This window comes from Brassica rapa, chromosome A10 (assembly GCF_000309985.2).
Source record: "Brassica rapa cultivar Chiifu-401-42 chromosome A10, CAAS_Brap_v3.01, whole genome shotgun sequence".
Classification (NCBI taxonomy): domain Eukaryota; kingdom Viridiplantae; phylum Streptophyta; class Magnoliopsida; order Brassicales; family Brassicaceae; genus Brassica; species Brassica rapa.
Window position 1 is genome coordinate 8263326 of NC_024804.2, and position 22565 is coordinate 8285890.

Here is a 22565-nt window from a genome sequence, read left to right on the forward strand (position 1 = left end):
TTCTTCTTAAATCGTTATGGGCGTCAATATGCTTCTCCTTGAAGCCAGTTGCCTCCGGCGATTTAGAAAAAAACTCAAGTTTTTTTCTGTAAGATTTACAAGTAACGTGATCTTAATTAATTTGTGATCTTAGTCATACGATGTTTGCTTCTTCATTTTGTTAAGCTCCTCGGTCTTTTTAATCTGACAATGGCTCGAACAAATGCAGATGATGATTTAAAGTCAAAGTCTTTACAAGCTGAGTTTGGCGAAAAGAGGAGCTTTGGTCGCGGTTTCTGTATTACAGTCAAGAGATTGCAACATATAAAAAAATTACTAATGCTCTGCTTCATAGAAGGTATGAAGCTACATATGGAGAAATTCAATGATGGTATTGTACTAAGATAAAGGCTCCTTAGTATATTGAAACGAGAGTCTATAGTGGGGACATGTAAAGTTCCTATGTTATAAATACCATTTGAGTCAAATATCATATGTAAATTTTTTCTTGAGTCGATTTTAGTTTTCAACAATGTTTTTGTTTTTAAAAAATAGATTATTGTATGATAGTTTTAAGCAATCTGCAGGATATTACTGAGAAAACAAATCTCATCCATGCCCAACAGAGTGGTTATTCCGTGTTGATATTGTTAATAAATGGAAAGAGTCTAACGGTTTCAGTGCTGCCCAGATGTTTAGAGAATATCAAGATGTCTGATACGGCCTTACTGGTGAGAAGAGCATTGTCTTTAAGCCAATATACTTTGTTTATGGATCTTCAATAGATTCTTTTGTGAAAAGGGGATTAGAAGTCTTTTGGTTCAATGGAAAATTAGCTCAGCAGTCCAGTGAGAAAGTGTTGAAGGATGCAATGAAACCATCACAAAACAGTAAGTAAATTGATAAGTTTCTGACAAAAAACTGTGAATCAAGAATAAAATTAAATAACTGTATGATAATATGACGTATCAGGTTCTGCTTATGTCTATGAAAGCTGGCGTCGAACTGAATCTAACCGCTTCTTCACACGTCTTCTTAACGGTACAGTTTATCTTTACGATTACGTTTAAGTTCTTCTTGATCATGAAGAGTTGATGACATAAATGAAAATTAATAGCGTAGGGCAGAAAGAATGGCATGTGGAAGAAGCTTCATTGTTAAAGTAATACTAAAAATTGCATTCTCATTGAGTTTCTTGCATCGTAAGTAATATATTTCTCAGTAACATGGTATGTTTTTGGATGATCCAGACCAGGTCACCTTCTACACTCCTGGGCGTGACAAGTCAGATAATAGGAAAACAAAAGCTTGCTACATGTCTCTCTAAGGTAGTTTTGTTTCTTCCTGAATTGGTCTAAACAAGCAGAAGAAGGCTAAGGGAAACCGGAACATTATCTTCTGGTTGGACACAGAGGTAAACCAAATCAATTTTTTAACCATCTGAACTTTTTTTTCTAATCAAACTGGTTTTACTTAACGGGGTTATGATTTTGTTGTAATATCTTTAAGCGCTTGGAATGCATTGGATCGTTTGGTGCAAGAAAATTTTATGTATAAGAAACCAGGAGAAGAAGGTGGTCAAGTAAAGTGATGGAAGATCTAACTCCATTAATGGAGCTATAATAGGAGGAAGCTTTATGCTTGGATCAACAAGTCTCCACCCATAAATGTAGACAAGACAATCAGTTTTTTTTTTTTTGCAATTATTATTTGTTCCCAATAGTCCAAAAACTACCGTTGACGAAGTCTTTTTCTTTTGTATTTCTCATTCACTATAAATAAAAATTTCAAATTTCTTCTTGATTTTGCCTTTATGTGATAGATTAAAACAAAAGATTTTGTTTGGTATGTACAAGCAAATGTTACTTTTATGTTAGTTTCGACTGCGATTAGCGTTTGATGTTGTTTGAAATGTCAATTTGATCTCTTTCTTTTGCAATGGTGCAACTGAGAAGTTTCATGCAGGCATAAAAGTATTCAAATCTGTTTTAAATTTGTGGCCAATATAGTGGATATTTACTCTTGGATATAGAGGAACTCTATTATAGAAGTATACATTGGAGCAAATCCACCTCTATAATAGAGATCTCTATTTTAGAGGAAAATATAGAGATATACATTGGAGATGCTCTAATATAGTGGATATTTACTCTTGGTTGCAATAGCTAATGATTCACGATATTGGTTGCAAAGGGAACAATGGTACATGATCAAGCAACGGGCTATTGGTGGCCACAAATTTTTTTGTTAAAAAATTAGTTTCTGAATATGTTCCAACTTAAATTTTTTGAAGTGTGATTTTACAAGTTTTCTGAATATTAATATAACGTTTGAATCATTGGAAAATGGTAATAATTTCATGAGATTAACAGAGCATAAACCCATATGAAATTAAGTTGTGAGGGTTTTAGGAAAATTGGATATTTAGTTCCAAAATAGAGCAACGATATTAAGATTATTTTGTTTTTGTTAAAGAACAATGTTAAGATTTGTTATCATATAAATATATGTACTAATAGTGTTGTCATATAAACATATGTACTTATAGCAAATCACACTTCAAAAATGTTCAATTGTATCAAAATGATAGGATACATATTTATTTGTGTATGTGCATGACTTTTATCGTATCTCCCTTCAAAACTATAGTATGCAATAATGCTGACTTTCATTTTACTATTGAACAAACTTCCAAATACGTTCCAACTAAAAACTCTAACAATGTGATTTCACCATTTATTTATAATATCCCATAAAATAAAATAATAAATCAAAAAGAACTAAAAAATATCCTAACAAACAATGATTTTAAACTCATTTTCAAATGGAAATAATGTTTCATAAGCTCAAACCAACGAAAAGATCTAATCTCACAAATATTTTTTCTTTTGTGTTACCAAACTCAAAAACCAAAAAAATAATATGAAAATTAATGGAAAAGCAAAATGAGCAATTATACATAATCAAACATATAGTTAAAAAAGAGTAACACTATCTAATAAATAAAATAAAATACAAATAGCATACATATTACTATCTCCCAAATATCAACACACTTTTAAATAAAGCAAAATGGCATCGATACATCGTCTCTTGCATTTTTTAATTAAAGAAAGTAATTACAAAGTTTTGACGAACCGCAATACACAATAAATCTAAAAATAACATATGATAATGGATTACCTCAAATAAATAAATTTAAAAAAAAAAATAAAATACATCGTCGCAATAAAGATAAAATATTATATCATTCCAAGAACCACAACAATATAATTATGCAATTTGGTCAACAACAGCTAATTCAGCTCTCGATATCATTAGATATTATATAAATAATGATCACATGTAAATAATGTTTCACAAAAGCAGAAAATTATGCTTTTGAAAATAAAAATATGTCGATCTAAACACTTAATTACGTCAAAATCCCGCGCGAAGCACGGGCTTGCCCTAGTATTGCATAACTAAGAGTTTAATTACTTTCTCGCTTTCAACCTACATGAATTCTTAAGTTGGTGCATAATTACTCTGAAACTTGTTTTTATCTAAAAAGTATTATTAAAATATAAATTGAAAATTGTTCATTCAATAATAAAATAAACTACAAAATATCATTAGTTATGAATTTTTGATAAAAGTAAAAATTACATTGAAAAAAATGGAAACATCTTCTATTTTTAAACATCAAAAACTTCCTTGTTTAAACCAGATGGGGTATAACTTTATTACATTATATTAAGAAAACAAAGAAACTTGTCCTATGATAGCATCAAAACTTGGAAATGTGTAATACAAATATGACAATGGCCAGCCGAACAAATTAGTTAGCATGGTCCTCTTCGTAGGGCACAAAAGCATGTTTTTGAGAGTTCAGAGACTAATCGAAACTGATACGACGCATCTTACAAACAAGATTACCCGTAGGGAAATCAAGTTCACTACCAGCGTCTGATTTCATCACATCTTTGAGCTCATCTCTTGGTGTAGCCACACACGTCTGGAAAGTTGCAAGCACAGGAGGAATCGGCATGGACAAGGCTGCAAGCACATTGCTCAAGTACTCTATATCTATACACAGTTGCTGTGCTCCTCGGTCTGAAATGTATTGGATTCCTCTCAGTTGCTCCATGTACAGAGCCGTTGCGCCTTCTGCTACCTTGAACATCCACTCGGTTGCAAAGAACTGTGCGTCCTCGTTGTTTGAATCACCATTGGTTGAGATTCCTTCAGCTAGAGGCTCAAGCTGCTGAGGTAAAGTCAGGAGATATTATCCAACGCTTGTAACGTAAGCCTGAGGGTATGAGCTGAAGTTTGGTAGAGCAAACGCAGTTTGTTCCTCCACAGAAGACCAGATTGGTAGGCGAGATACTTCCCCGAGTCTTTGCCTGACTTTTGATATGAGGATGTCATATACAAGTTTGTTCACTGTGTCCTCAAACGCAGCTACTCTCTGAGATGCCAAAGGCAGTGCGTGGAACCTTGGATCTTTTGACTGCAAAAAAAAAACAGCAAAAGGAAATGATACATATGAACAGTGTATATTAATTTATGAATCTTTGTCAATTAAGACTACCTGTTCCAACAGGTTTAGGAGTTTGCGAGCCTTCTCCGGAACATCAACCAACCGAATAGCTGCCACATCCAGGGAAGCTCGTCCAGCCATAGACAAATCTCCAGCTGTTTGTTCACTTGTCAAATGTGACAGGTTCTGATCCAGATTGTGCCAAATAGTGAAATAGACAAGCTGGAGTTTAGTCTAGCCAGAGTGGCTCTCAAAGAAGCTTCAAACACAGAAGACCTGCTCAAGTCAGCTTCTCACCGTCTTTATAGGAGCTTTCGTCTAATATTTTAAGCCTTCTGGTGTTGTCAATCGAGACATGGTAACATAAAACTGTCCATGGGTAAATACAGGCCGGGGAAGATATAAAGCTGACTTGCTTTAGGCTTTGGCCTTGACTTTTATTTATTGTCATGGCATAGCTAAGTCGGATTGGGTATTGCCGTCTACGAAGTTAAAAGGATGTATGCTGTCAGTTGGGCTTAGCTGTATCCTAGGGAGTAATATTCGTTCACCAACTTCTGTCCGGTCATTTTTATCAAAAAAAACAAAAAAAAAACTTCTGGTCCGGTCATAATCTCCACTTCGACAATCACCAAGCCATGATCCTGATTAACGTTGCGCAGTGAATTCAAAGGAGTAGCATGAATGTAGTTTACTCAAACCGTGCCCAAACTGATCCGATTCGATTGTATTTTATAAATTCCTTACTAACATTTTCTTGTATTCCTCCTGTGTATTAAAATAATTTTAAAATAAAATCTAAAAATTAAAACCCGGCTGGAATTATTCATACGTTAGTCTCCCTATTAATCTTGAAATTTGAATAGTTACAAAACAACTAAAATTTTAATAAATCAACAATTCCAATTTAGTTATATAATTATAACTTTATTTTTCTTAATCTTAGGAAGATTGTGAATGAATTTACTTGTTCCGTAGTCATTTGTATCTAAACCGAAACATATAGTAAAAAACAAACTAAATATTAGGAATTAGTAAATCAGAGTATTTCGGTTGGAATGTCACGTAAGATGATAACTCGAATAATACTGAAAGTCTGTATAGTAACTAATTATTTAAATATTCTATTATATCATTACTCAAAAGTTAGTTATAGGATGACAAAAAGTTTCCTTTTAGTATTGTTATGATTTCAACGTCAAAAGCCAAAAACGCAAAGGAGTAGCATGAATGGAGTTTACTCAAACCCTGCCCAATCTGATCCGATCACAATTCTAATGGATTTTCCACTTTTATTTCAGTTAAAAGAATTGAAAAAACTATATAAGAGGGAATAAATTGAAATAGTTTTTTTATTATTGACTGAAACAAAGATAATCAAAGTTGCGAAAGTACTGCAGATAAATAAGAAGTATTTAAACTTGGAACATGAAACCATAACTGCTGGTATCCATTTCTTGGCCATCTTGGTAGATGAGTGGGTCCTCTTCTTCGCCGAAGCATCGGCTGGTTTCGCATCAGTATTCTTATCTGCATCACTACTGCCTTCTCCAGTTTCAACACGAACAGGAACCGGACCACCATCTGCCATGTCAGCATCATCACCATCGTTTCTCCCCTGATACATTCGGAAAGTGTTACATACTAACAGACATACATAGATAATCAAAGGTTCGCAAAATCACTCTTACCTTAACGACAAAGTCAGGAACTGGAACACGCTCATGCTCCTTAAGGATGCGGGTGATGGTGAGGTCTAATGGTGTGCAGTGAAGTTAAACGTGCTAACTCTGACCTGGAAGGTGAATGTTTTTCCTTCCATGTCTGTGATAAACAGCGGCACCTAAGAGTCCTCAGGATTTACTCCTTCCTCAGCCTGTTCGTCAGATTGAAAGCACCATGTATGTTAGCATTTATATTTAATAATCCTTTAAGAAGACTAATGCACATCTTACCAACACTGACCGGCTTCACTTGCTCGGAGGTTATGCAGCTTAGTCATCACACCATCAAAACACACGAATGCACCTTCAACTGTGCTATCAGCGATTGCCAACTCCACACGATAACTGACGGAGTTTACGGAAAAAATGAAGACGTCCATGCCTCTCCAAGGATAGAAATTAACGCCCTACAAACTTTCAGTTTGAATTATTGCCTATACACTATCTAGCCCTTGAGTAATTTGCCAATAATGATTTCAAGAATTTTAATCATATTTTTCTTCCTCCCAACAAGCTAGGCATTTCGAATCGTGACTGTGACCAGTTTTACAAGTGCATCACATCCGTCTTCTCGAAGTGGACTTTTATTTAAACGTCACCGTGCTATCACATACGAGTTCCTGGAGCTTTGTTTTCAAAAGTTTAACATGTGTGTTATAGGTTTCTACGCCGTTACTTTTCTGATTTTATGATAAAGAGGTTTAAGACAGAATTTTTACATAAACTTTGGTTATGATCTGGTATCTGTATCTATTTATTTCAAGTGTTTATGCACCTCCCTACAGGGAATCACTTCCAAAACAAACAAACAAAAATTAACTATATGATTTCCCTACTTATTTCTACCCAGAAACAAACTAATATCTTAAAACATGAACGGTTGTTATTGCAAAAAAATCAAACAGATTTATTAGTTTGATGGGATTTATTGTTTTCAAAGTCTAGCATTTATAATATAGAATAAATACTTTAAAAATATAGTAGATCAAGATGAGATGGTCAACATTTTAAGGAAAACAAGTGAAGAAAGATGACTGAAAAGAATAAGAGAAATTCTTGGGTTCACCCCTAGGTGAATCTATAGGTTCACCAACCAATGAAAATTGGTTATTTTATATACAAATTTTTTCAAAAAAGGAAACAAAATTTTTAGAATTTATTTTTTTAAATAAAAGGATATAAAATAAAAAAAAACGTATAATAACAATAAAAGATGATTTTTTTAATATTGTTAAAGCTGTTCATACTAAACACTAAATCCTAAACCCTAAACATGAAACCCTAAACCCTTGGATAAATCCTAAACCCTTGGGTAAAGAGATATTCCAACGGTTATGAGTCTATCCATGGGTTTAGGATTTACCCAAGGGTTTAGGGTTTAGGTTTAGGGTTTAGGGTTTAGTATGAACGGCTTTAACAACATTAAAAAATTCTTTTCTTACAGCAGCTACTATTTTTTTATTTATTTTTTATATTTTACCTAAGGGTTAGGATTTATCAAGGGTTTAGGGTTTAAGGTTTAGTGTTTAGGATTTAGCGTATAGGGTTTAATATGAACGACTTTAACAATGTAAAAAAATTCATTTTTATTGCTATTAAATATGCAACGTAAACACACATAAAAATGAGACATCATATTTGATATATTTAAATAAATAATTTTAAATATATTATATTCTTGATAATTTTAAAATTACTTAAAAAGAAACTAAATTATTAAAAAATTAATATACAAATAAAACAAAAACAATATTTTGTAACATCAAAATAATAAATGAATAAAAATATATTATGTTAATAAAATAGATTTTAGATTTTAAAAACTTCTAATTCATGTAATATAAAAAATTTCAAAATTTGTTTATTACAATTAATATTTTACCATTAGATATATTAAATAATATTCTAGATCGATATTCAATTTTCAGTTTTTAACTATTACACGTAAAAAATATTATTAAGTACGTTTTTTTGAAAAGGTGGTTTTATATTTTAAGTAGGTTATTGGAGTACTTTTTTTTTTGAATTTATTCGAGATGAGATTTCGATCTTTTAAACTACGATAATTTATGTTCTATACATAATTATATATTTTTTACGTAACTCTAAAATCTCGGACTTGATTCTTCATATTTTATTAGTTAATTGTGTTACATATAATAGAAATACTTACTTCAAACTTAAAATATAAAAAAATCAAATTTAAATTATTATATAATTTAATATACAAGAATTCACATACAAAAAAAATGATAAATATAATAATTTAAATATTATCCGCGCGTAGCGCGGAGAAAGGATCTAGTTAAAATGATGACTAAATAACAAAAAAGTTAATAACAAATCTATGTTTTTTAGTTTTATTTTCCTTTAAGTCTTGTTTATTGAAGTTTGATTAGTTATCGTTATCTTTTATTCATTCCATATTAAATAATGAAATATTTAAGATCTAGTTTTTTTTGTTTAAAAATAATTCTACAAGTTTTATACACTTGGACATCAAGGAACGACTAGCTTCAATTTCAGTCTCAAGTTGCTCGTTTGGAAACAACAAGCTATACTTAGATAAATCGTCATATTTAACTGGATTATCATTGGCATGCACGTCAAACTATAGGTACATTAATTTTCATAAAGTTGATATGGAGAAGTTTTTTTCATCGTTTATTTTATGATGCTTAAACTTTAAATTCACACGTACATTTATTTATTCTCATTCTTGATTTCCCTCGAACGCTGGATCTTTTTTAGCTTGCTACGGATTTTCTTGTCTCTGACTAAACGTGGGTGTTATGAAAATAGTAAACCTATTCTAAAATACGATAATAAATAACCATTAGACTTAATAATTAGAACAACAAATATATTTAATATACTACCACAACAAAATATATAGTCTAGTCAACCTTTTTATTCCTAGACTACTAATTTGAGATATATTCAAAATTAATGGTAATTGAACAATTACCAAAATATTACAGTCAAATTATTTTTTACCATACTACTATATGAAATATGTTGAAAATTAATGGTAATTGAATACATTCCTAACGTTGTCCATTTTGTGTTCTTGACTCTTCCTCTCAACTATCTGTATATATAAGATTACAAGTGCATGACTATATTTCAACATCACAAAACAAATAAAAGATAAAACTAAAAGCGACAGCCATGGGAACACCAAAACTGAAGTTGGCTGTCGAGGAGTTGGAGATGGATCATCTCATGCTCCAGATCCAAAATGGTAGAATGCTTGATGACCTTTCTCAAACCGAGACTGAGAAGTTAAAGTCATATGCAAGTAAGAAGTTCCAAACTCTTATGGGTGAGATCCCAAAGGCACCATTCCCAATGATACAGGGGGAAGTGTCTATTTGATGGATAAGTGGATCAAGGATCCATCTGATAAGGAGGATGAGATGAAGAAGACCTGTGAAGGAGAGAGCAGCAAGTCTGGTGGTGCGGACGATGCCTAATGAAGCAGCTAGCCGTCGAATAATAAAATTAATGTGTCTTGGAATAAAGTTGTTATTGTTGTGTCTTTGCATTCTCGTTTCATATTTCTAGTTTTTGTTGCTTTGGTCATGTTTCCTGTTTTTTGTTTCTTGTTGTGTCTTAAAGATGTGTCTTTGTTTGCATATGTTAATCTAAATAATGCAATGTTTTCCCTTTGCAATCATTAAAGAGCTCATCCCGTATTTAACACTGTTTTTCTAGAGTTCAACATAAAGCAAATTGTTTCAGAACAATAAGCTATATATATACACATTAATTTTCATGAATAGTTTGATATGGAAAAGTTTTTCTCATCGTTTCTTGTATGATGCTTAAACCTTAAATTCACACGTAAGATTTATTATTGTCTTTCTTGATTTTCCCTCGAACGCTGGATCTTTGGCTGCTTACTACGTAGCATTTTTTTTTCTTTTTAGCATTTACATTAAGACTACAAATTACTCAGTATCTACAATTTCAAGAGATTTGTTTTAGAGTGTGTGTGTGTGTGTCCTATTTTTTGCAGACGCTGGTCTTCCTAGGGATGGCAATTGGTACCACCCGCCCCGCTGCGGTCTCTATCTCATGTGGATCTTTGCGGGTCAGCCCGCCATGACCCGCGGTACCCAAACCCGCGGGTAGTAAAAAGATGATGTTTCGTTGTGGTGAGAAGATTATGTTTCCACATGTTTTCTTGAACGAGGACGGCTCTCAACTCAATACTGTAACTTAATAACAGCATGTGCACTACTAGGACTTAACAGAAACGAAGCAAACAAACTTCTTCCATATAAAGTAGGACTTAACAGAAACGCATCATTGCTTACAGAGAAAGGAAGGTAAATTCTATCTCCTACATTCAAGGACCCCTTGGCTGCCACCTTCAAACAGACAACATCAGCTTCTTAAAAAACAGTTCTTGTCCTAACCAAGAATTAACAAAAGAGCTATTTACCCTTTTAAGTTGTCTTCTTTGTAGTTCATCACCGTCACAAGTCACATGCCCTTCTCTTTTTTAACCTGAAACACATTTACAAATCTCTTAATCATGTAACTTAATGGTTCGATCGAATCATCAAAATAAAATATTTTAGCTGAAGAGATCACGGACCTGTCTTAAACGAAAGAGTTCATGTACGAGGTTTCTAGGTAAGTCCAGACGAACGAAGAATCCACCTCAGCTCCGGTGGTGGGATCTCCAAGAAGAGAAGCTATGGGGTGGAAAGAAAACGGAGAGAAGCTTCACTGGTGGTTCGACGAAGAAGAGAAGCTCCGGTGGTGGCCTTAATCAAAGAGAAGAAGAACCGGTTGGTGGTGATGCTCCTCTGGTGCTCGACGGTGACTCGGTGGAGTCGTGGAGAACATGAATCGCCATTTTCATGATCTCTCTCTTTTTTTCAGGTGGAAACAAAACAAAACAGGAAGTGGCGCGGGTTCTTTCTGCCCCACAAGACCCGCAATAGTCCAAACCTTAAAGGCCCAAACCCACATGAGACTTAACCCACGAGACCCGCTCACAAATGGGCCTCAATATCTCTACCCAAACCCGCCCCGCATGGGTCTTCTGCGGGCCCGGCCCGTGGGCAGCGGTTTACTTGCCATTCCTAGTCTTCCCATAAATGTTCAAGTTATTCACTCCCACCCATTAGTCCAACGCTTTCAGTGTAATGATAAAAGAAAGCCAAAGTGGAGAGGGATAGAGAGAGTAGAATTACACCCCAAAGATTCCAATAGCATTAATCTTCTTAATCGCTTCCCTCATCGCTAAACCTTCTGCCATTAGTGGTGACATAACAAAGTTAGTGGATCTTGAAAATCTCTGAGTCTCTCTTGAAGTTTTGATAGTCCATCCCAGTCTAGCAGCCCCTGATGTTTCAGTCTTGAAGCACGATTTAACATATGTTTTTAATAGGAAAGAAATAAACCAAATGTGGAACATGTGCTAGGGGAAAACAATGTACCTGTAAAAATGGACTAGACACCACGTAGTGGCAGCTGATGAAGCTCAGTTATTAGCTCCGTCAACTTAACCTGATTTTCATTCCTGCATTGAACCAACTGCCTCCTTAGATCTTGGACCTGGTAATTAAGCCTTTGAATCTTATTTTCTTGTGAGAAAATTTTCTGCCATAAATAGAGATAGTCATATCATTATTAGATCATACTATGAAGGCATATGCGAAACTAAGAGTGGGTGGTTTTCAGATAACTATGGTTAATGTAAGTTTCCTCAGAATCAAAGCAGCTAAAGAGAAGTGAAACGGATAAAGACAAACCTTTTCTTGCACAGACTCTTTGCCATGTAGTATATGATGTTGCTCTTAATCTGATTGAATCAAGGAACGACTAAAGTTTTCTTATATGGAGAAGTTTTCTTCATCGTTTATTGCCATTCTTGATTTCCCTCGAACGCTGGATCTTTCGTTGCTTGCTACGGATTTTCTTGTCTCTGACTAAACGTGAGTGTTATGAAAATAGTAACCTACTAGGCAGTAACTAGCGATGTGAGCGGAGTAAAATAGTTTATTAGATTATTTATAGTATGTTGTACTAAAAGATTTGTCATATAGCTTTTTGGAATAAATATTCATATATCTGTTCGAATTCAGTTGATCTATCGGGATTTCACACTTTTAGAGTTAGATATTTAAATCTTATACAGATATTTACAAATTTTGGTTTAGATTTGGTTTCGAATCTTTGCGGGTTTAGTTCGGATTCGAGTTCGGATACCCATTTTAATCAGGTATTTTTTAACAAAAATCTAAATATACTTAAATGCTCAAAATCCAAAAATAAAATAATATAAAACATAAAAATTAATAATGTAAGACTAACTATTTAAATTTACATAAAAATTCATTCAATTTAAATATTTGGATGGAGAACAAATAAATATTATCAGTATTTTTAACATTTACTGTTAATTTTAGATATTTACTTGTGTCTATGTTGATAATTTTGAGATACTTTCATATTTTTTAATATCTAATGAATATAATATTTAAAATAATTAATATATTTAAATATATAATTGAGATTTAGATATTTTGGTATTCAAAATATTTTATTTTGGATTAGATTCGATTCTGGTTATCTAGATATTAAACTTTTAATCCATCTGAATATACTTAATCGTTTTAGTTTGTGTTTAGTATTACTTTCAAATCTAGTTCGATTCAGTTTCAGATCCAGATGAGTTAATCAAATAAATTGTGTGTGAACACATTAAATTATTTGCGGTAAAGTTAAAAAATTAGTGTGTGAATGCATTAATTGTTAAATGATTGTGAGGCCGACACGTCAGCATACTCAAATTGAAATCAATGTGAAGCTATAACGTAGAAAATATAGTGTGAACGTATTAATTACAAATGTTTATCTTTTAATATATAGGAGATACTAAAATACGATAATAAAAAAAATAGACTTAATAATTAGAACAACCAATATATTTAATATACTACCACAACAAAATATTTAGGGACAAACTGGTAACCACTATAGGAACACTAGGAATGAGTAGGAGAAAAATGTAGAGAAATAAAATTATAGGAAGAAAAGAAAGATTATTCCTTACCGATTTTAATGAGAAACAAATTTGTTATATATTCCTCTAGAATAAAAGGAATGAGAAGAATAAAAAAGAAAAATTATTTCTTATAAATGGTAAAAATAATTAGAAATAGTAATAAATTCATCATTTCCTTTCATTCAGTGGTCACCAGTTAGACCCTCAGTATAGTCAAACTTTTTCTTCCTAGACTACTAATTTGAGATATATTCAAAATTAATGGTAATTGAACAATTACTAAAATAGTACAGTCAAATTATTATTTACCATACTACTATATGAAATATGTTGAAATTTAATGGTAATTGAATACATTCCCAAAGTAGTCCATTTTGTGTTCTTGACTCTTCCTCTCGACTCTCTCTATATATATAAGATTGCAAGTGCATGACTATATTTCAACATCACAAATAAAAGATAGAACTAAAAGCGACAGCCATGGGAAGACCAAAAGTGAAGTTGGCTTGGGTCGAGGAACGAAAGAGAAGAGCTACTGTTTGCCAGCGGAGAATGAAAGAATTGATTCAAATGGCTGAAGAACTAACCATCGTTTGTGATATGAGTGCATGTTTGGTCTTTTACAACCGTAAAAATGGTAAGCTGGTGGTGTGGCCATCTCTGGAGGAGGCTCAATCTCTCATTGACTGCTATAACGCATTACCGGAAACCGAGAGGAACATGAAGGCGGATGATGAAGAGTCATCATTCATCAAGACCATTACCAAGGAGATCGAGAAGAAACTAGAGCTTTCTCGGAAGGCTATCAAGGAGTTGAAGATGGATAATCTCATGCTCCAAATCAAAAATGGTAGTAGAATGATTGCTGATCTTTCTCAAACCGAGATTGAGAAGTTAAAGTCATATGCAAGTAAGAAAATTGCGTATTATGATAGAGAGTTACGTAAGCAACATCCGAATACGAGTGGCAATGAGCCATTTCTTGAGGATGACAATGGGGAGATGAAGACCTATGAAGGAGAGAGCAGCGAGTCTGATGGTGCGGACAATACCTAATGAAGCAGATAGCTGTCGAATAATAAAATTAATGTGTCTTGGAATAAAGTTGTTACTGTTGTGTCTTTGCATTCTCGTTTCATATTTCTAGTTTTTGTTGCTTTGGTCATGTTTCTTGTTTTTTTTTGTTTCTGTTTCTTGTTGTGTCTTAAACTTGTGTCTTTGTTTGCATATGTTAACCTAAATTAATGCAATGTTTTCTATTTCAATCATTGAAGAGCTCATCTCGTATGTAACACTATATGTTTTCTAGGGTTCAACATAGCAAATTCTTTAAGAATAAACTATATTTTGATAAAGCATCGTATTTAACTGAGATTATCATTGGCATGCATGTCAAACTATAGGTACATTAATTTTCATGAATAATTTAATTCTTTAAGAATAAGCTATATTTTGTCCAACGTTTCTTTTATGATGCTTAAACCTTAATTTCACACGTTAGATTCATTGTTGTCTTTCTTGATTTTCCCCGACCGCTGGATCTTTCGTTGCTTGCTACATAGTAAAACTTTTTTTAGCATATACATGAACAATACAAATTACTCAGTAACTACAATTTCAAGAGATTTGTTTAAGTGTGTGTCCTGTCCAAGTTATTGACTTCACTCATTAGTCCAACACTTTCAGTGTAATGATAAATGAAACCAACGAGAAGAGAGATAGAGAGAGAGTAGAATTACACCCCAAGATTCCAATAGCATCCTTAGCTACACATACTTGATGTAGTACACCTATAAGGACATCTATAAGGACCACTCCTCTTTGATTGCTTCTTCAAAGTACACAGAACTTTCAAGTGCGCAGTGTTTATAAACAAGTCTTTTGGGGTATTAGGTTGATTAAAGAATCTTGATTAACATTTCAAGCCTGTGAAGTGTGTGAGAGAAAGCTTCAATCTGCACACACCAAACATGTGATTCAGAATATAGTACTCATGAGGATTCAGTAGGGTGAAAAAAATGCCCTTCTACTGTAAAACTTTTTTGCAGAGAAAGCTATGGGCGTTCCCCAGTCAAAAAAAAATACGCTTCTAAACAAGTTTCAGAAGGATATTGCAACTACTTACCTGTATCTACTGAGAGATATTCAGAGACAGACACAACATAATAGTGTTGTACAAGTTTTACAAGTTTTTCTGAATATTAATATTACGTTTGAATCATTGGAAAATGGTAATAATTTTCATGAGATTAACAGAGCATAAACCCATATGAAATTAAGTTGTGAGGGTTTTAGGAAAATTGGATATTTAGTTCCAAAATAGAGCAACGATATTAAGATTTTTTTTTTTTTGTTAAAGAACAATGTTAAGATTTGTTATTATATAAATATATCTATTAATAGTGTTGTCATATAAACATATGTACTTATAGCAAATCACACTTCAAAAATGTTCAATTGTATCAAAAATGATAGTATACATATTTATTTGTGTATGTACATGACTTTTATCTTATCTCCCTTCAAAACTATAGTATGCAATAACGCTGACTTTCATTTTACTATTGAACAAACTTCCAAATACGTTCCAACTAAAAACTCTAACAATGTGATTTCACCATTTATTTATAGTATCCCATAAAATAAAATAATAAAATCAAAAAAGAACTAAAAGATATCCTAACAAACAATGATTTTAAACTCATTTTCAAATGGAAATAATGTTTCATAAGCTCAAACCAACGAAAAGATCTAATCTCACAAATAATTTTTCTTTTGTGTTACCAAACTCAAAAACCAAAAAAATAATATGAAAATTAATGGAAAAGCAAAATGAGCAATTATACATAATCAAACATATAGTTAAAAAAGAGTAACACTATCTAATAAATTAAAAAAAAAAAAAAAAAAAAGCATACATATTACTATCTCCCAAACATCGACACACTTTTAAGGAAAGCAAAATGACATTGTAACATCGTCTCTTGCATTTTTTTAATTAAAGAAATTAATTACAAAGTTTTGACGAACCGCAATACACAAGAAATCTAAAAATAACATATGATCATGGATTAACTCAAATAAATAAATTTTTAAAATAAAAAAAAATTCATCGTCGCAATAAAGATAAAATATTATATCATTCCAAGAATCACAACAATATAATTATGCAATTTGGTCAACAACAGCTAATTCAGCTCTCGATATCATTAGATATTATATAAATAAAGATCACATGTAAATAATGTTTCACAAAAACAGAAAATTATGCTTTTGAAAATAAAAATATGTCGATCTAAACACTTAATTACGTCAAAATCCCGCGCGAAGCGCGGACTTGCCCTAGTATTGCATAATTAAGAGTTTAATAATTTTTTCGCTTTCAACCTACATGAATTCTTAAGTTGGTGCATAATTACTCTGAAACTTGTTTTTATCTAAAAAGTATTATTAAAATATAAATTGAAAATTGTTCATTCAATAATAAAATAAACTACAAAATATCATTAATTATGCAATTTTTGATAAAAGTAAAAATTACATTGAAAAAATGAAAACATCTTCTATTTTTAAACATCAAAAACTTCCTTGTTTAAAACCGACGGGGGTATAACTTTATTACATTATATTAAGAAAACAAAGAAACTTGTCTTATGATAGCATCAAAACTTGGAAATGTGTAATACAAATATGACAATGGCCAGCCGAACAAATTAGTTAGCAGGTCCTCTTCGTAGGGCACAAAAGCATGTTTTTGAGAGTTCAGAGACTAATCAAAACTGATACGACGCATCTTACAAACAAGATTAGCCGTAGGGAAATCAAGTTCACTACCAGCGTCTGATTTCATCACATCTTTGAGCTCATCTCTTGGTGTAGCCAAACACGTCTGGAAAGTTGCAAGCACAGGCGGAATCGGCATGGACAAGGCCGCAAGCACATTGCTCAAGTACTCTATATCTACACACAGTTGCTGTGCTCCTCGGTCTGAAATGTATTGGATTCCTCTCAGTTGCTCCATGTACAGAGCCGTTGCGCCTTCTGCTACCTTGAACATCCACTCAGTTGCAAAGAACTGTGCGTCCTCGTTGTTTGAATCACCATTGGTTGAGATTCCTTCAGCTAGAGGCTCAAGCTGCTGAGGTAAAGTCAGGAGATATTCTCCAACGCTTGTAACGTAAGCCTGAGGGTATGAGCTGAAGTTTGGTAGAGCAAACGCAGTTTGTTCTTCCACAGAAGACCAGATTGGTAGGCGAGATACTTCCCCGAGTCTTTGCCTGACTTTTGATATGAGGATGTCATAGACAAGTTCGTTCACTGTGTCCGCAAACGCAGCTACTCTCTGAGATGCCAAAGGCAGTGCGTGGAACCTTGGATCTTTTGACTGCAACAAAACAGCAAAAGGAAATTATACATATGAACAGTTTATATTAATTTATGAATCTTTGTCAATTAAGACTACCTGTTCCAACAGGTTTAGGAGTTTGCGAGCCTTCTCCGGAACATCAACCAACCGAATAGCTGCCACATCCAGGGAAGCTCGTCCAGCCATAGACAAATCTCCAGCTGTTTGTTCACTTGTCAAATGTGACAGGTTCTGATCCAGATTTGTGCCAAATAGTGAAATAGACAAGCTGGAGTTTAGTCTAGCCAGAGTGGCTCTCAAAGAAGCTTCAAATACAGAAGACCTGCTCGTAAGGCAATCTGCTACTGTAAGTATTTGAAGAGCTCCCTGAACAATGGACCACTCCTCATTTGAACTCAAGTCCATCTTACGAGAGCTTTTCTCTGCACTTCCATCTTTCTTTGAGCTAACTCCATCACCTGTACCATCCACTCCGAACACAACTCTCAAAGATTTGAGTGTTTCCTGAAGCATAGAGATATACTGCAACATAGTGTCATCTATTGCAAGTATCAGCTCGTCTGCCTCTGAGCCCCCAGTGAAACCAATACACCTCTCAACCGCAGCTTCAAGAAGAACAACAACTTGGGGAACAGACTCTTCCATCCTACGCACTGTTTCGCTGAGTTCAATTCCTTGAGCTCCAACACCACGCGTAACGGCCCCTCTCAGATCCACAACTGCGATCTCCGAAGACAGAATAGCACGTTCCATCTTCCCATACCTAAAGCATGATCAATTCTAATGTCACAAGCAAGCCTTGAAGAACTATTGGAAAATGAGACAATCCATATATGCTAGAAATGGACAGACGTGTTGAGAAGAAAACTACACAACATGAAACTTACTTTTGCTTAAATGATTCGAAGGGTGAGTACACGGCCTTCAGCGTATCTATTAAGACCCTAAGTTCAGATTCAGCAAACAGGTGCTGGATATTTCTCGCAAAGGACCCAGTTACGTTGTGCAGGTCAATAAGGGCCTCAAGATGCTTGGTCTGAATATTAATACCCTTGGGTAAGTCTCCCGATAATAGATCCATCACACCTGTTCAAGAAATACATCAGAAGTGTCAGTACTCCTCTCATTGCACAAACATAAATGTAAGACAAACGAAATATTGCTTAAATGTTTGGGAGATTTGCAATCGCTAAATGAGTAGGTTTAATAACAAAACTTCAGACATTTTTCCAAACTTTCCTGCTAAATTGACCGATTCACAAAGTTGGCTATTTTGCATCAAAATAACAACCCAGACAAAACACCAAGAACAGTAGTAGCTCATGTCAAAGCAGAAGAAAACTGATCCTCTTAGTACTATCTAGCAAAGCATGCTGATGGTAGAGTAAAACCACCATGGAAGCAAGTAACCCCAAACATTCTGGGTAAAGGACTAGACTAGGAAGGAAAATCTGACCTTTTGCGAGTGCTTTTGTTTCAGGAACAGCATCTCCTGTTGCAAGGTTAAGACGAGAAGCAAAACTAGCCCCAAGTACTCCCATGGTCTCAACCAACAGCTTTGGGACGAGAGTCATGTAGTCATCAGGGAAGGCAACCATACACCTGAACAATCATGAAAGAAAAATCACATGATCGGGCATAAAGGTCTGACATAGTGTTCATGAAAGCCAAATCATATGATTGGGTCTTTAGTTACTGTAAAAAAAAAAGGTACAGAAATACCATTTCCACTCCTGCTCAAGATAGAGTAGCAACTCGTCGTAAAAGCTTGGCAGCCAACTGGCAAAGGATGTCAAGTGAAGCTCATCGCCGCCACTAGACAACGGTTGGGTTTCACTTCTCTCGCTGGAAAGCTTGTTGGGTCTTTGCTTAGTGTCGAAATCATCCCAGAGTTGTTTAATTGGCTTAAGACGGACTTTTGAATATTGCAACTCGAGAGACTTGAATCTCCCAATCCGGATGAGAATTCCACGCAAATCTTGGGCAACATCAACCTGCCAGATTTGTGAAAAAGGCTTTTCAGTCTAATCTAACAGCAACAACCTAAATCTACAAGATATTTCGGTACCAACCTTGTGATATGTTAATGCATCAGTAAGACGTGGCTGCACCATCGCCTCTAGCCTATCCTCCAAAACTTCTAGTTGCTTTCTAACATTAGCAAACTCTGCAACCTGTTGATCAAAAACTGGAGTTGAGTGAGTGAGTGAGGATACACTAGTCAAGAATGGTACTCCCTCTGTTCCTTAAAAATACATATTCTAGAAAAAAATTTTGTTTCTAAAAGATTCATTTTTTACATTTTCAATGCATGTTTTATTAACTAATTGCAAACTTCAAAAATCTTAATTGCACTAATTAATTTTTTATTGGCTTAAAATTATGGAAAGAAATAAATAATGTGTTTTATTAAAATGTGTGAAAAAACTAGAATATAAATCTTTTAGGAACACAGGGAGTATTTGGTACAACCTCTCCAACAGCAGACAAGCAGTTTCTCATGCTGGCAAGAGTTTCTGCAGCACGAGGAAGATCGCCACTGGCAAAAACATCCTCAACCGTCGAGCTTAACTGAGTTAACCCAGCTGCATCCTGTCCCCCCAAAGAAGATAATTCAATACTGGATCGAACCAAGTCTGGATTGATTTACCAAACCTGTAGTGTTTTGTAGGCAGCCTCCATTCTCTGTTTGACACTGTCCACTCTAGCAAGTGTAGCTATACAATCTGCTGATGATCCCTCTGCCTGCAAGTGCCATCCATTTCTAACTCATGAGATCTCAGATCTAGTGTGCAGAATACACAATGCGTACCTTCTTGAGCTTCTGGAGGATTCCGGCAACTGAACTACGCAGAGACACCGCATCGTCACGTAGCCGCAGGACATCGCGTGTTGCGCGAGGGACGCGAAGGAGAGCGCTTCCGCTCTGCTCTTCGAGAGACGATCCGATCTCCTCGGAGGCGATCTGGAGCTTCATTTCCAGATCCACGAGGTGTTTCTCCAGCGAGTCCTGCGGGTGACGCGCTTGGCACGACGTGTTAACCCACCGCTTCGCATCGAACTTCTCATCTGAGAACGGACCCAGATCCACCATCATCTCTCGATCGACTACTCTCGAATGAATAAACGAAAATCATTAATCTCCCATCGAAGAAGAAGAAACAAACTGAACCAAATCAATCTAAACCGGTTTTTAATCGAATTCTATGCTAAACCGAACCGTAGAGAAAACTTTTAATTAGGGTCGAAAAGAGTTATTACTCCTTATACGTATTTTACTTGCGGACCACGTACTTCTAGAACCTTCTTCTATATAATTCACCCCTCCCCTCCCTCATTAACACTTTACCCTCCTTGCTCCTCGTACCTTCTTCTCTTTTCTGAAAATGGCCTCGACATCGCGTCTAGCTTTCACGAGACTTCTCTCTTCTACCTTCGTCGTCCCTCGTCCGGCGGCTGCTTATCGCCTCTTCAGTACCAAATCAGGTAATCGAGGTCTAATTCCTCTCATTTGTTATTATTATATATAACGGAACAAGTGTCGGATCTGAATCTGATTACACTTCCAGGCTTCTACGATCTGATTACACCAGCCATGAGCTTGAGCCATGTGATTCAATCCCTAGAGGACGAAGAAGAAGGCCCTCTGGTTGTAGCAACGGGTGGAAGACTTGGGTGGGATGTCAAAGACAAGGAGAATGCCTTACACGTGAGGATTGATATGCCGGGGCTTAGCAGAGAGGATGTGAAGCTTTCTTTGGAACAGGATACACTTGTGATCAAAGGAGAAGAGCACGAGGAAGGACGTAAGTTTTCAAGTAGGATTGAGTTGCCCCAAGAAGAATACAAGGCGAATGAGATAAAGGCGGAGATGAAAAACGGCGTCTTAAAAGTGGTGGTTCCTAAGATCATACAGCTACACCTTAACAATCCTCTCCACATTAAGGTCGACTAGAGGTTTCCTCTACGTTTCTGCAAAAGTTCTTCATTATCTTTACTCTTTGCTACTTTCAACCTTCTATTTGAATTGTTGAAGCTTTCTCTCTCCTTTGGTTTATTGAACTATATCCAGTTTCTTGGAATATTTCTGTGATCGTACTTGTCAATTGATCGTTTCTGTGAACTTGGTTCTCCACTGTTGGATTAAGATTTTTAGTATATAAATCTGGCCACAAAAATCTATTAAAGCTAATCCTAGATTTTTTCCACCATTCCCTCTCTGGACCTACCACTCAAAGCTAATCCTAGCAACAACAAGACCACCGCAGAAAGACTCTTTACATTCCGCAACATCAAAATTTATATATACCAAAGAGATTGCCAGATAAACAATCAAGAAACTAATAGTTCCAAGAATATAAATAAACTAGTATGCATACAAGACGACACATAAACATATAACCACTGTATTTACCACAATATTTGGACATAACAAAACGTTCTCAGAAATACATTCACCTAACAAACCACCACCAACTGGCTAAATAAACAAAACCCGCGTGAAACAGCTGAAAAACAACTTAGTAAAATATATAGGGCAATTGTCAATAATAGCACCTTTTAAGTTTTTATCTCAAAAATGGCACTATAAGAAGAAAGTCACAAAAATAACATTCATTAAAGGGTAAAATATCTCTAATACAATTGGTTTAAGATTAAATAAACAAACAAAAATAAATAAAATAAATAAAAAAATAAATAAAAAAAAAATTTATAGTTTCAGATTATATGTTTTCAGATTCGAAATTTTTAATAATTTTTTTAAAAAATTCTTTTTTTTAAATTGTTTTTTCAAATTTTCTTTTTAGAATTCAAAAATACTTTTTGAAACTGTTTTTAAAATTTTTATTTTTAATTTTTTAGTATTTATTTTTTATTTTATAAAATTTTAAACTCTAATTCCAAAACTCCCACCCCTTAACTCTAAAGGTTTGGATTAATTAACCC

The 22565-nt window shown here is 34.4% G+C and overlaps 3 protein-coding genes and 2 long non-coding RNA genes across 5 annotated transcripts; 3 read left to right on the forward strand and 2 right to left on the reverse strand.

Moving 5' to 3' along the window:
• The first annotated feature begins 85 nt into the window (after positions 1-85).
• On the forward strand, positions 86-1779 carry LOC117129112. The gene is made up of 3 exons (XR_004452691.1): positions 86-869; positions 952-1020; positions 1230-1779. It is a non-coding gene; the product is annotated as an uncharacterized LOC117129112 (long non-coding RNA).
• A 1969-nt stretch (positions 1780-3748) lies between these two features.
• On the reverse strand, positions 3749-4709 carry LOC117128869 (conserved oligomeric Golgi complex subunit 7-like). Its single transcript, XM_033281441.1, has 2 exons — positions 4553-4709; positions 3749-4471 (listed from the first exon to the last, which is right to left on the reverse strand). The coding sequence occupies exons 1-2, from the start codon at positions 4640-4642 to the stop codon at positions 4247-4249; spliced, it is 315 nt and encodes a 104-aa protein (XP_033137332.1). The 5' UTR covers positions 4643-4709; the 3' UTR covers positions 3749-4246.
• Positions 4546-18247, forward strand: LOC117128870. The gene is made up of 2 exons (XR_004452219.1): positions 4546-4684; positions 17847-18247. It is a non-coding gene; the product is annotated as an uncharacterized LOC117128870 (long non-coding RNA).
• LOC103833108 (conserved oligomeric Golgi complex subunit 7) lies at positions 16846-20804 on the reverse strand. Its single transcript, XM_009109203.3, has 9 exons — positions 20431-20804; positions 20274-20363; positions 20091-20210; positions 19691-19792; positions 19341-19612; positions 19075-19220; positions 18506-18704; positions 17715-18381; positions 16846-17636 (listed from the first exon to the last, which is right to left on the reverse strand). Exons 1-9 carry the CDS (start codon positions 20713-20715, stop codon positions 17022-17024), a joined length of 2496 nt encoding a protein of 831 aa, XP_009107451.3. The 5' UTR covers positions 20716-20804; the 3' UTR covers positions 16846-17021.
• Positions 20805-20922: 118 nt separating this feature from the next.
• On the forward strand, positions 20923-21782 carry LOC103833095 (23.5 kDa heat shock protein, mitochondrial-like). Its single transcript, XM_009109192.3, has 2 exons — positions 20923-21104; positions 21188-21782. The coding sequence occupies exons 1-2, from the start codon at positions 21005-21007 to the stop codon at positions 21571-21573; spliced, it is 486 nt and encodes a 161-aa protein (XP_009107440.1). The 5' UTR covers positions 20923-21004; the 3' UTR covers positions 21574-21782.
• The last annotated feature ends 783 nt before the right edge of the window (positions 21783-22565 follow it).